The sequence below is a fragment of the Sesamum indicum genome, linkage group LG3 (assembly GCF_000512975.1).
Source record: "Sesamum indicum cultivar Zhongzhi No. 13 linkage group LG3, S_indicum_v1.0, whole genome shotgun sequence".
Lineage (NCBI taxonomy): Eukaryota > Viridiplantae > Streptophyta > Magnoliopsida > Lamiales > Pedaliaceae > Sesamum > Sesamum indicum.
In genome coordinates this window covers 17,820,195-17,834,565 of record NC_026147.1, presented here as the reverse complement: position 1 = coordinate 17,834,565, position 14,371 = coordinate 17,820,195, and the positions used below count along the sequence as shown (strand labels likewise).

Below are 14,371 nucleotides of genomic sequence, written 5' to 3'. Positions count from 1 at the left end.
AGGCATCTCTGTGCAAAAATTTACTCCCCAAGATTCAAAAGTTGTTGAGCTCTGATTCTGACAATGTCAATGTCAATATCAGCCTGGTCGCACTTAAACTTCTAAAATTGCTGCCCAGCGAAATCATGGAGTTGCAACTTCCTACTATCATTCACCGTATTTCTAACTTTCTAAAAAATCGATTAGAAAGTGTACGTGATGAAGCTAGATCTGCATTGGCTGCTTGTTTAAAAGAACTGGGGTTGGAGTACTTGCAATTTATTGTCAAGGTCTTGAAGAGCACATTGAAGAGAGGTTATGAATTACATGTGCTTGGATACACTCTGAACTTCATGTTGACAAAATTTCTCATGAATCCAATTTGTGGAAAGTTGGATTATTGTCTAGAAGAGCTTCTTTCCGTCGTAGAGAATGATATACTTGGGGATGTTTCTGAGGAGAAAGAGGTGGAAAAGATTGCTTCAAAAATGAAAGAGACCAGAAAGCAGAAGTCTTATGAAACCCTCAAATTGATTGCGCAGAGTATCACTTTCAAGACTCAGGCTCTCAAACTGCTTTCACCTGTTACAGCTCATCTGCATAAGCAGCTTACCCAGAAAATGAAATTGAAATTGGAGACCATGCTAAGTTCCATAGCTGCCGGTATTGAATGCAATCCATCTGTCAACCAGACTGACCTGTTTATCTTTACCAATTGCCTTATTAAAGATGGTATAAATGATGAAACTAGTGAACATGAAAATAGTTGCGGTTCCACGAACAGTGAACTAGACAGAGATGATGAACGGGTTAAAACAATTCATGTTGAGAGATTAGTGAATGTTGATCGACGTTTTTCTCATTTGATAACCGCATTTGCTCTTGGAGTTCTTCAGAATTTCATGAAAACTTTGAAGCTTAACAGAGAGGATGAGCAACTGTTATCACTACTAGACCCTTTTGTCAGTTTGTTGGGTCAGTGCTTGAGTTCTAAGTATGAAAGTGTTATAATTGCTGCTCTCAGGTGTTTGGCTCCTCTAGTTAGGTTGCCTTTGCCATCGCTTCAATCCCAAGCTGACAGCATTAAGAATTCATTATTGGTTATCGCACAAGGTTCGGTAAATGCTAGCAGCCAATTGACAGAGTCATGTATAAAGTTGTTGACGGCGCTTCTAAGAAGCACAAGAGTTACTCTTTCAGCTGATCAGTTGCATATGTTGATCCAATTTCCAATGTTTGTTGATTTTGCGAAAAATCCTTCGTTTGCTGCGCTTTCACTTCTGAAAGCAATTGTGAACCGGAAACTGGTAGTTCCGGAGATATATGATATTGTCCAAATAGTTGCAGAATTGATGGTACAAAGTCAACTAGAACCGATCCGTAAAAAGTGTAGTCAAATCTTGCTTCAATTTTTGCTTGGCTACCATCTTTCTGAGAAACGCTTACAGCAACATCTTGATTTCCTACTTGCAAACCTGAGGTGAATATATTTAACCTTATTGTATTGTTTCTTATTGCGTTTTCATCTAATTCTGATGTTCAAACATTCTTTCTATTACTTACAATATTTCAGATATGAACATCCCACTGGAAGGGAAGCAACTCTTGAGATGCTCCATGCTATTATACTGAAATTTCCAAGGAATATTATAGATGCGCAATCACAAACAATGTTTGTGCATTTGGTTGTTTCCTTGGCGAATGATGATGACAGCAAAGTTCGTTCCATGACTGCAGCTGCAATAAAGTGCCTTATTGGGCATGTGAACTCGCATTCACTTCATTCCATTCTTGAGTATAGTTTGTCTTGGTACCTAGGTGGAAATCAGAATCTTTGGAGTGCTGCAGCACAGGTAAACATAATATATAATAATATTTTGTGAAGTATCCTCTGGAAAGCTCTTATCACAGGTTATCATATTCTCATTTAAAATCTCATTGTCAATTGTCAAAAGGAATAAATAGTGCTCCCACATAACTGCTTTTTATTACTTCGGTTAAAATTTGGTTATGATCTTGAGACTGTGCTCTTCATTCTTATAACGTTAGGAAGAACAATTGAATTGTCTACAAATTTGCATACAAAATATTGATATTCCACCGGCTGTTTATTATTTTCTTTACCAAGGACTCTGCTTAGTGTTTTCTAGTTGTTAATATTAGGTTGCTATTTTTATTAATGATCTTCATCATGGAAGCTCTATTTCAGTATTATAAGTTATTTCGTCGAGTTTAAATCTTTATGTTAGAACTTGCTTACAGTACTTATGCGCTTAGTAATATATCTTTATAGGTGTTGATACAGATATTTGAATAACATAGCATGGGAACCCTAATTCTATAAAAAGTTAGATACATTATAAATTTGCTTACTCCTCACTTAGATCTGGATGAATTTGGATTTGACCGAGGGGTTTGAGAAAATGATTTCAAACAATTCCATATTAAATGAGTTTGATGTTCAGTATAATGCCACATACACTTCAAAATGGGAATTGAAGGATTTAAATTTTGTTGTAACATAGAATTATCTAAACAATTGTAATGATTCATCAATTCAAAGACAACATTAGAGAATATCCTGTTCTACATTTATTTTCTTTTTAGTTGTAGGATTCTACATTAATCCATTTAATTTTAGTATTTCCTGATTATGGCTGGGGGGGGTGGGGGGGCTGTGGGAGCTGGAGGTCTTTAAGAAACAAATCTAGGGAAAAACAGATAAGTGTACTCTGGTGATGATGAAGCTCTCAGATGTCCTTTTCTTTTTCCATAATCTGTCTTCTTTCACTGATAGCCAAAGTTTGAGAATTACTGATTCCACACGTAAAGTCAATAATGGTATGAGCGTTGGTATAATGTCTAGTTTGGCAAAATCCTTTAAAGGTAATGTTTATTAAAATGAAATTTGATTATATTCAGAGTCTATTGTTATTATACAACTTTATTATTGACATAGAACTGAGATGGAGTAATTGTTACATGTGAATACAAAACTGAGATGACTGTAAAAATCTGAAATTGAACAATTGTTAGATGTGAATACAAAAATTCAGTGACCGTAATTGTATCATTGAACTCTTCTCTGTTTAAAATAACCGATGGCTCAGTACATGACTTAGTAGTTCTACCTCTGATGATTGTGCATCTTTTCCTTTTCCCATGAGGAAATTTGTATTGGTTATTTAAGATTAATGGATAATTTCTGGGAACAGGATGTGCAAACTCTAAAACCAGAAGAAATCATCTAGATATATTGTAACTGTTGGATTGATGTATAATATATGTTGGTATGACGCTGTTGGTATCTGGTACAAAATGATAATTGATAAGCTTAATGCTCTTCCATGTGACTAATAATTGTAACTATTTTGAACTATATGTATTGGTGTTTGTAATTATTAATGACCTGAATCACCTTATCACGAACTCTATTGGCCTTAAATATGGAGGTCATAGTTTGGACTATATATGAAACAACCTAGAAAATGACAATAATAATTTTTAGTAGGATTCATGATATGACTTTTATTTTGTTAGTAATTCTCCCGTGAGGGAGATCTTTATATAACATTATGATCTTTTCTTTCCATTGCACATCATAAAGTTGTCTACCATCTCATGCTTTTCTATATTCTGTACTACTATTGCTTCTGATGACTAATCTAATTGTTTCTTTTAACAGGTTTTGGGTTTACTAGTGGAAGTAATGAGAAAAAGTTTTGAGAAAAACCTTGATAGAGTACTTCCAGTACTGAGAAATATTTTGCAGTCTGCTTTAAGTGCTGTTACATCAATTCAACAAAATTCCTCGGATGAAGCAGTTGCTCCTTTCTGGAAGGAGGCATATTATTCATTGGTTTTGTTGGAGAAGCTTCTGTGTCAGTTCCATATTTTGTTCTTTGATAGGGAGCTTGAGGTACAACTTGTTCCATCTGAAGTAGTCCTGTTTGTGCTAAGTCAATTCCTTTTGGTTTTTAAAGTCACATCTTTTGAAGGGGTGTATGATGCAATTTTGCTTAATGGCCTTAGTAACATTAGGCTTTGGAAGTAGTCATTGGTATCAATGTTTCATAATGCGTGTTTCTTGGCAAAACAAAGTTGTACATTAGGTGGGAGATGTGACTCTAGAATATCAACTTCATTGTAAACATTTCAAAGTTTCAGTGTCTCAATGGAAATTTTGGGCAGGCATTGGATCATAAATGAATTTCAATTGATAATGATGCAGAGTTGATTTTATCTGTCTGCTATATGAGTTTACAGAGAATCCACTCTCTGATATAACCCAGCTGGTTTTCCTATTTCTTTATGACTCTCTCTTCCCTCCTCTATACCCCATATGATGTTTTTGTGGTTGCCGGTCGAAATTCAGGCTTCTAAACAGTTCTCTCAGGCAGAGGCAGGGAGTGTAGTTGGACTCATTTACCACTTGATCTAAATAGCACTATAACTTAACGACTCTTTCCTGCATTTTTGTCTTTTTCAATGCGCAAGAGATATTTAAAGAATAAAAAATCTGTACTTGTGTCTGCATGACTTGAGCCATTCTTTCTTTCTTTCTACATTTGAAGTTTTTGATTGTTAAATTCTTTTCAGTAACTTATCTTCCTAGTGTTTTTCAAAGTTCAGTCTCTGTATGTATCGTGGATAGACTTACCTTCAGTTTCCTTTCTTATTGAGCTTCTCATATTCCTTTCACTGGCTGATTTCAGGATATATGGGAAACCATCTGTGAATTTCTATTGCATCCTCACCTGTGGTTGCGCAACATATCAAACCGGATTTTGTCTGTTTACTTTGCTGCAGTAACCACTGCTTGCAGAGATAAAAAAGTCTCGATGGGAACATTCTTTCTGATGAAACCGAGCATCCTTTTCCTTGCAGCTGTTTCTCTATGTTGTCAACTGAAGGTGCAATTGATCGATGATGCAGCTGGTGTCATTATTATGCAAAATCTTGTGTTTTCAATTTGTGGTCTCCATTCCCTTTTAGTGGAGGTTGAATTCATGGATGTTCCTAAGTTCTGGTCCAACCTTGAACGTGGTGAGCAAGAACGTTTCCTCAAAGCTTTTGGTGCCCTTGATCCAAGAAAAGGAAAGATGATACTTGCATCTTTTACTTCTGATGCCAGTGGTCAGCACAATCAACATCAGCATCCATTTATCTCCTATTTGCTTCAGAGGATGGGAAAGATAACATTTCAGATGGATGACAATCAGGTGTGTTTTAGGAGATGCCAAAATATGTATTATTCATTTGCAATTTGCTTTTCTCATCTTGAATAGACAAATTTCTTATTTTGTATTTCAAGAATTGTGAATATTGATGGCATACTAAACCTTTGTTGCAGATTAAAATTGTCTTCAATTGTTTCAAATCAATTTCACCAAAACTTCTTGGTTGCTATGGAATCTCATCACCTATTGGCGACGATGATCTCCATAATTATGCATATCTACTGTTGTTGCCTCTGTACAGAGTTGTTGAAGGTTATACTGGAAAAGTTGTTTCAGGTGAGCATTGTTTGAAATTCCATCTAGACAGGAAACTTATTGTTCAATGCCTCCTTCCTTTTGCATGTGGAAAGAAGTGTCCAGTTTTGTGTCTGTACATGCCCTTTCCTATCATATAATACGGAACGATTCTATTATTATTAATTTATTTTAAAGAAAACAGCGCCCTTTAGGTTCCAGTTTTGAGGCAGAGAAGTTAGTAAAATAATGGTGAATGCCTAAAAGTGAGATAGTAATGTCTCCTCCTGTTTGAGAAAGAAAAAAAAAATTACTTCTCCTAGAGTTTGATGCATATGCATTTAGAGGAACCACTAAGCAGCTTGGAATATACATCTTCCATGTATATACCAGTGATATAGGAATGCTATCCAGAGAACATTATGTTGCACTGAGAGCTTTATATTGTTGAAAACATGAACCAACTCTAGCTTGCTCTACCATTCCAGATTGAAAAATATTACGTTCTGCTTAAGTTCTTTTCCTGAATAATGTGTGGAATTGAGATGTGAAGGGCAATTTTTGCCATGGATTGTTGGGAAATCGACTTTACCTCAAGTTTTGTGAAGACGAGCCTCTTTTCTAACTTTTCAGTCTAGAATTTTCAGAGGATGTTGAAGTTTGGATGAGCTAATAAACACTTCATCTGTTAATTCTGACCTCATCCCCACTTTATATTCTGTTGTTTCTTTGGACATTAAAAAGTAAGATTTCACTTTCTAGATGGAACCTTCTTGCAAAATTCTGTTTGTTGGAGCATTAAGCTCAACCATTAGTTGTACTTTTGAAGATAATAATGTAAAGATAAAGTAAGATTCTCCCTTCCCATTCTTATTTTTAATCATGCGAGTCAAATGGATTCATGTTCTTGGGACAGCGGAAGTAATCTTTTCTGAACTTTTGGAAACAGAAATCTGAAGCTTTTATGTACCAATTGGATCATACAGGGTGCATTAGGGTTGTGATTTTGTGATTTGAGATAAGTGGGTGTGTTTAATGTCTTCCTGTAGACTTAAATACTCAATACCTCATGAGCTGATAATTTTAGATATTTGACTAATTAGAACTGTGACTATCTGTGGGCATGATATGACGTGCTAACTTATTCGATTTTTTGTTAGTCTGACTGAGTTTTTGCTTCAAATTGTGACCCTTATTTTATCACGGCAGATGATCTGAAACAATTAGCACAAGAGGTCAGCGAAAGCATAAGAGATATAATAGGGATGCAAAATTTTGTTCAAGTTTACAGCCAAATAAGGAAAAATCTCAAAGGGAAGCGGGATAAGCGGAAACAACAAGAAAAGATCATGGCTGTAGTGAACCCAACACGAAATGCCAAGAGGAAACTTAGAATTGCAGCTAAGCATCGGGCTCACAAGAAAAGGAAAATCATGACCATGAAAATGGGGAGATGGATGTGAGAGAACGCCACACATGTTCAGTGAACCGTCATTTTTCCTCTCTCCCTCTCTTTGGGACCCCATCAAAATCTCCTCTCAAGGGCGACCACAACTATCCAGCAACCAAGAGCCCATACCCGTGATTCTCTTCGTCCAATGTATGCAATATGGGTATTTCTTTAATTATTCAATTTACGCGACTTGAGATGGACGAGGAGGAGGCTGGCTGTGAGCCGCCCATTCTGAATGACCTTCAGACCCAATGTCGGTAATTGAGGAGAGTGCAGAGAAATCGCCGGTGGCGGAGGTATTTCTCTTTCTATCTTCAATTCTTCTTTTTTTATAGTTAAAAGTCAGTCGCATCAAAAGTATTCTTCTCTAGGGTTCAAAATGGTACCGATCAACACATATGTTTCATTTGTTTCTATGTGGAAATTCAATACAGTATTGCTGTTTTTGTGACATATGAATTTCTTTTCCACTTTTACCGCAGAAACATGTTTTTAGGAGGTTAGAATGAAACTGATGTGAATTTGAGATGTCATATGTGACGCAACAATATGTCGCCATAATTTTCTTCTATTCACGCATCAAATTGGCTTTCTGTTCAGCTATCTAGGTTTGGACTAGTTTGTAATTCTAGGTTTTTCCATAGCATTCTCCTTTAAAAATAGTGCACGAAAATATTTATGTTTTTTGTTCTTCCTCTTTTAACTATGGATGCAAAATTTATTGGCTGTAATTAAAAGTTTTATTTATGTTGTTCACTGTTCTGTGTTTCTGTCTCTGATAGATTTGCTTGCTGATGAATATGCACTTTTACCTTGGGTTCATGGACCCCAGTGAAGGCTTTAATCCGAGTTGTTGAAGATGTAGATAATCAGCAAAAGTGAAATAGGACATTGATCACTGATTTTGGTTTAGCTCATTGTTGAATTCTGTCGGTGGTCTGTATTTTTGTTTCAGCGAGCTTTGTTATGGAACAATTCTGTCTGTTAATTTACATGAATTTATGAAGAGCCAAATGTAGTTTGTGTAAGAATCACAATTGGGCAGGTGTATCTCAAAATGCAATCTCGATGCACTTCTTTTTCGACTGTGTCATAGGTTCTGATTTTCATTTCTCCATATCTTCCAAATTTGCCCCATGATTTCGTTTTCTATTCCTTTTTCACTATTGGAGCAAACAGCAAATGTTTTTGCGTTCATGTTTTGCACACTATTAGTCCACATTGTCCCTGAATCTTATGATTCTTTTGCCAGCTGCTATGTGGTTTTCTTGAGATACTTCAAGAGGCTCCTTTATTTGGCAGTTGGAGGCATATAAATGTCATTGACAGTATTTTTATTGTCTTTTATTGGCACGTCGTTTTTCCTTGACTTGAATCTTTCGGCCATGATACCGGTAGCAACAAATTTGGTGAAAGTGAACGATGATGTTTGTTAGCCTCTAGGTGGGTTATGTGATTTTAGCTGTGGGAGCTAAATGGATGCTTCATTCGTTTCAAGAATTAAATGCTACTCCTTCCAAGACTTGCTAGAAGCACTGGATTAATAGTGAAAGGGTGGAGCAATATCACTTTTGATAAATTGGACTTAGTTATGCTATTGGCAAATGATGTGCTACATATTTTTTTCATCTGTTGTTTAATCACAAATGTGATTTTGTGTATGTATAATCTACTTTGTTTGTTCTTAGCCTGCACGCGGTTTCTGCACATGTAATTTGTAATTATAAATTAAGACAAGCACAAAATCTTTTAATTATAAATGGAATGTTCCGTCGCTGGCAGTCAGCACATGTATAATTCCTTTTTAGTACAATTCAAAAATAACGTATTTTCCGGACTTTATTGTATCAGTTCTGGTTAAATGAACTTCTTAAAGTAAATTTTCACAAATATTATTGAGCAATGTTCCACATTAATTTTTAGCTTAAGTCTGTCAAAACAGCTTTAGATTTTCCCCCCCAAACTTATTATTCTTTTTCACAAAGTTAATTTTGAATTTTTGTATTTTGATCATAAGATACATGCTGAATTTACTTCAAATTTTTTGGATGAATCGATTGCTATTGGACATACAGGCGAGAATTGAGGAGTGGTCTGAGATTGTAAGAAGAGAAATCGGAAATCCACAGTCTTTAGTGCCGACGAAGTTCCGTTAATACCTTTAATTGCTCTTGATAAAAGGACAAGAAAAAATGTTGATTGAACTTTGCAAGAGAATGCACAAGTAGCCAATTCAAAATCTCTATATAAACTCTTTCCATTCCTTGGAGAAGTACATACCAGGTAGCAAAATTATTATAAGAAAAGAGATTAAACACTAACCATTGGTGCAAAACATAAACTCACAAAGTTATTTTTTCGTGTAAAAAGATAATTAATTTGATTATTTTATTAACTTAAGGGACTAAAATAATAAAATTATATTTATTGACCATTTTACCCTTGTCAAAATCCGGCCATATTTTTGTCGAAAAATTGTCAGAGGGACTAAACTGATACAAAAACAAAATTTAAAGATACAAAACTCAAGAAATGAAATTGAGAAATTAAATTAATTTTAAACGAAAACTTAAAAGATCGAATATAGAATTTAGAGCTATTTGGTTCAGGCTCACATACTTTTTTCTTTCTTCTCACTTTATGTTACATTTTTTTTTTTTCCTGCTCATCTTACTCTACATTTATATTTTTTTATAAATTTATTTTTTGTTAATCCCATATATTTGTAGGAATTACGTGTGAGAACGAGTTGTTAGAGCAGTGAGAACTCCATTTTCTCTCATTTTTCGAACATAGAAGCTCGATTCCCTGTTTGTACCCCCATTTACTCCTTAAATTCCTTATCAGTCCCTCACTGAAAATACTTATAATCTTTTTCTCCGATCTTCAGGAATTCGCTAAACTTTCCCAATAGTCCTCTCTGCCCCGCAACACTTGTCCTTGGCTTCACTTCAACCTCAACCCGATTCAAGACATCCTTGGATTGCCCCTTGTCCAATTGAAGGTCAGTTCAATAGTACCTTTTCTTGATTCTTGATGTCTATATCACACATTTGCATATGTTTTTACGCAGAGGGGTATCAAACAGCTCTATCGCCATCTCTATGTAAGAAATCTTGATCTGGGCTCCTGATATTTTGCTGAAGTCTACGGTTATGTGATTTTTGCAATTGAATGAGTATTGAATTGTTGAGTGGTTTTAGTTATTTTAGTGGTATAAAGTGATGACGCCTCAGCCAAGAAGGAAGAAATGGACTGAGGCGGAGGAGAGGACTCTGATAGATAAGTACGGAGAGATGTCTTGTGATGGGACTTTATCAAAGATGAAAACTAGGGAGAAAAAGTACAAGCCCATTGCTCTACATGTCAATTCCATGCACCACGTGAGAGACCCAGTGTTGTATCCATGGCAATGGACTTGGAAGGATGTCTCCACTAAGGTGCAGAATATGAGGCACCAGTATGCCTTGGTGAAGCAGAAGATTAAGAAGCAAGAATCTTCGATCAGGGGATCGGGTGAGGAGGAGTTTGATTGGATGGAAGGGATTACGCATTGGTCGAACTTCCTTAGGTATAAGGAGGTTTTTGGAGATGTGCCGCTTGTATTTACAAGCAATGATGGGGTTGGAGGGGGTAATGAATGTAATGGGGGGTTCGAGGGGGGTGGTCATGAAATGGATATTATGCAATTTGAGCAGCTGGGTCAAGTGCCGGAGGGGGATTTTGTGGGTGGGATCGACGGGGTTGAAAATGGAGTAATGGATTTGGAGTTCGACTATGATGGAGAGGAGGGAGAAGAGAATTATAATGCAGGTACTAAAACTGAGGTTTCTTTGAGGGAAGATGCATGTGCCAGATTTATTTGTGAAGATACTGAACCAAATGCAGCAGATATGAGAAAGAAGAGAAAGGTGTTGAAAGGGCTGGAGAAGAAGGCATGGGGATTTCTTGTTAACCAGTTAGGGCACTTGAGGGAGATGGAAACCCGGTTTGAGCAGCGTGAGTTGGAGAGAGAGCGGGAAAGGCAAAGGAGAGAACATCTCCAAGGAAGATATGGAAAAGGATAGAGAAGTCAGGGAGAACAATAGAGAGAAGTTGAGGAGACAATGGATTCAAGAATGGGAAGCTATGGAGAGGGAGAATGAAGAAAGAGAAAGAAGAAGAGAGGAAGAATTAATGCATGAGAGGGAATGGGAAGAGAGGTTGAACAGGAGGAGATCAGAATGGAAGAAGAGGATGGATGAGATGTTAAGTCAGCACCGAGCAGAAATGGGTCAGATTCAAGCTAGAATACTCCATGAGCAACAGAATCTAACCAACCAGTTTCTTGGAATTGTTTCACAGTGGACTGGTCACCCTGCTGGGCTTTCTGATCACACTGGAGCTAGCAGCCATTATCTATCACAGATGATGCAGAACTTGCACCATGTAAATGCTATGGTTCATGGTGATGCACGGGTTGAGGGAGATAACCAAGAAGATCAGTTCATTGTTGATGGTTAGTGCCACAAATTGCACTGGATAATATCCTTTTACCCTGCAGGTGTAAGGAGCATGAAGAAACTTAAGTTATTGAAGTATTAGGGGGTTTGTGATTTTCACAAAGTAATGATACTCCAGATTAGGCGTCTGTACTATAGGTATGTAGTTTATATTCTTTACCTTTTTTCATTGAAAAAATTTCTTGGTACCCCTTGATCTTATTTGGTATAGCATACAAATAATCTTTACCTCCAATTTTTATTGTAACTACGTTGAATGATGATTTCCTAGTGTTAATTCAACCGAAAAAAGGAAGTAGATTTCACTCACCTCGTATTATTGTTATTCCGAATATCTGAACTGTGTTCTGGGAGAATTCAGCATGAGGAACCCCCTGCAAACTCTGTGGCATACAAATATAGAGTAATGCATTTATAGTGAATGCTTAGCTAGATGAGCGTAATATTGCTACACATTTTGATATCCTGGCAGCAGATCTGCTGCTTGTCCACTTGCAGTCGACTGTGTAATTGCTCTATGATCCTTCCTAGATGCTTTCATTAGTGGAAAGCCCACATCTTTGCCTGGTATTGCCATCAAATTCCTTCATAATGATTCTTCACAATAGCACATTCACATACATGTATCTCCTAGCGTCTAATCTGATTTTGATGCCAGCAGTTCGCTTTTGATTCATTGAGATGAGGTGGTGCACTATTATGGAGCTTCACATAGCTCTTAAATTTCCTCTATATGTACTTTTGTACGATTAGACATACACTCTTGTTGCATTGCTGCACGAAAATGTGCCAATTTCATGTGATTCTGCTTTTGGAAATAGTTTGCCATTTACCTGTTCAATCATGGTCCATTTACGTGCATCTTTTACTAAATGATCAAGAGGTTCCTTTATTTAGTTACTTTGAATTGAGTCCGAGTGAACACATCTTGTGTGTGGTTCATCTTCCTCGCATTCTCCTTACTGTCATCCTTTCCCCTTGTGACCCCATTGTTTGATTTTTCTCCAGTGTAAGTTAGGAGACGGCAGAGAAGATATGTCGGTAGCTTATGTAATTATCATCTCTTAGCTAAAATGTATTAGAAACCAGAGCAGATCCAATATCACATACGCACCTTCAGTTTCTACCCACTTCATTTCTCCAATATAATCCTAGGCGAAAGGATCGTTTGGTCGAATAACAGGATCGTTGAATGTCATCGAACCCTTTTGTCTGAATGTCTGGTTCGTCTTATTGTTCTGTTCTAAGTGCAGGAAATTATCGATGCACATTCACTACTTAGAAGGAAATGCCAATAAAACAAGTGGTTTTTGGTCATTGCGGATAAAAATTATGTCACTTATTCAAATTTAGTCTCTCATGTTTCCGTCTCATCAGAATGAGTCCATTAAATTTGAAGATTCCATCAAATTTGGTCATGGCGATTCAAAATATGTTAAAACAAGGGACATAGTTGGAAAAGTGGTGATCCCACCACTCAACCAAAAGTTATTTTTGCTCTTTTTATTCACCCGAAACATTATTCAAAAGCTAAAATAAAAATTAGTTGAAATGCATACATCAATTGTTCATCAGACTTGAATCCAAAATCTAAACAATAAAATAAAAAAAATTCCAACTTCAGAAATTAAGAAGACATTGTCCAGAAGAATTTTGGCCAGCAAGAATTCTAAGCAACAAAAAGTTTACAAGAAAAATAAGGAAAAAAAGATTAAAAAAATTAACTTCAATCGACTAGATTTTCAACAATAAAATATGGAATAAATCAAATTAAGTTAATCATTATAAATTAAAATATAAGAAAATTAAACATTAAATTCTAACTATTGGGTTTGGAAGATTTACTTCACCTTCTTTTTGAGATATTTTAGGAAAATAAAAAAAAGATTTGAAAAAGAATTTTTTGTTGGGAAGTAAGAAGAAGATTTGAAGGATTAGAAAGCGTCTGTTTTTGTAATATCAGGTATTCAATTGGGTAGTTTGTGTAGGAGAGTTCTATTCAAAACCCGACCAGATTTTTCAAAATCATACCCAAAATTTAAAATAAATTTTGTATTAATTAATGTGGTCTGCATGTATATTGATCAAATATTTCTCGATAACTCCCATGAAATTGTTCGTTGTTTTAAAAAAAAAAAAAAAAAAAAAAAAAAAAAAAACTGAAACCCGATTGGTTTGGGTCTAGACCCGAATTCCCCATTTTGAAGACCCACCGCTAGATTGATGTATGGGTTTTAGCGAATTTTTATTTTATAATTATAATTAGATAATATTTCCGGTGAAGAAAAGGAAATGTGTTTGGTTAAGTGGTGAGATCATCACTTTTCCAACCATGCTATTCAACTTGAAACCTTACTTAACACTTGCATGCGTTTTTATTTTTTATTTGACAAATCTGTTAGTTTTAACCAACGAATTTTTAAGGACGAGTATCAATTTTGATGAAATCTTCACATTTTATTTAATAATTCTAATCAGAAGGAAATATGAGGGATTAAATTCATATAAGTGTCGTAGTTGAGGGACTAAAAGTGATATTTACCCTTATGTCAAACCCTCTAACATTTTATAAACGTTTACATCTTATTTTCTCAAACACTTTAAGAGCATACTATTAAAAAAAAAAAAACCGCATTTATTGTGAAATGATTAGTTCCATTAGTTTCACATCAATAATTAAAAGAGGCTCAACACATGTAGTAAAAGAAACAATTTAAGAGAATAAAAAAAATTAAAAAAGAAATGGTAAATAGTCATAGGAAAAGGGCAGGGGATCACTTCCTAAATAAATGCTTAAAAAGGGGAAATCTGATCTTACCGCGGAAAAAAATCAAAAACAAAAAAAGGATGTTGACTAATTTGTTTATAATAATTTACTTTTGCGTTAATTTGTTTCAATGCAAGATCCTGAAATTTAATAATTAGTAAATAGAAAGTGAAAACTTTCAATTTTAAATTTTTTT

The 14,371-nt window shown here is 35.6% G+C and overlaps 2 protein-coding genes across 2 annotated transcripts in view; both read left to right on the top strand.

Annotated features, from left to right (window-relative positions):
• Nucleotides 1–7,988, top strand: part of LOC105158674 (small subunit processome component 20 homolog) — a 28,286-nt gene extending 20,298 nt beyond the window's left edge. The window contains exons 27-33 of the mRNA XM_020692282.1: nt 3–1,459; nt 1,553–1,832; nt 3,665–3,898; nt 4,695–5,201; nt 5,333–5,495; nt 6,663–7,202; nt 7,689–7,988. Coding sequence (XP_020547941.1) covers nt 3–1,459; nt 1,553–1,832; nt 3,665–3,898; nt 4,695–5,201; nt 5,333–5,495; nt 6,663–6,916 — 2,895 coding nt within the window. The 3' untranslated portion in view covers nt 6,917–7,202; nt 7,689–7,988. The remainder of the gene's footprint in view (nt 1–2; nt 1,460–1,552; nt 1,833–3,664; nt 3,899–4,694; nt 5,202–5,332; nt 5,496–6,662; nt 7,203–7,688) is intronic.
• On the top strand, nt 9,651–10,973 carry LOC105158673. Its single transcript, XM_020692516.1, has 2 exons — nt 9,651–9,910; nt 9,980–10,973. Exon 2 carries the CDS (start codon nt 10,131–10,133, stop codon nt 10,971–10,973), a length of 843 nt encoding a protein of 280 aa, XP_020548175.1. The 5' UTR covers nt 9,651–9,910; nt 9,980–10,130.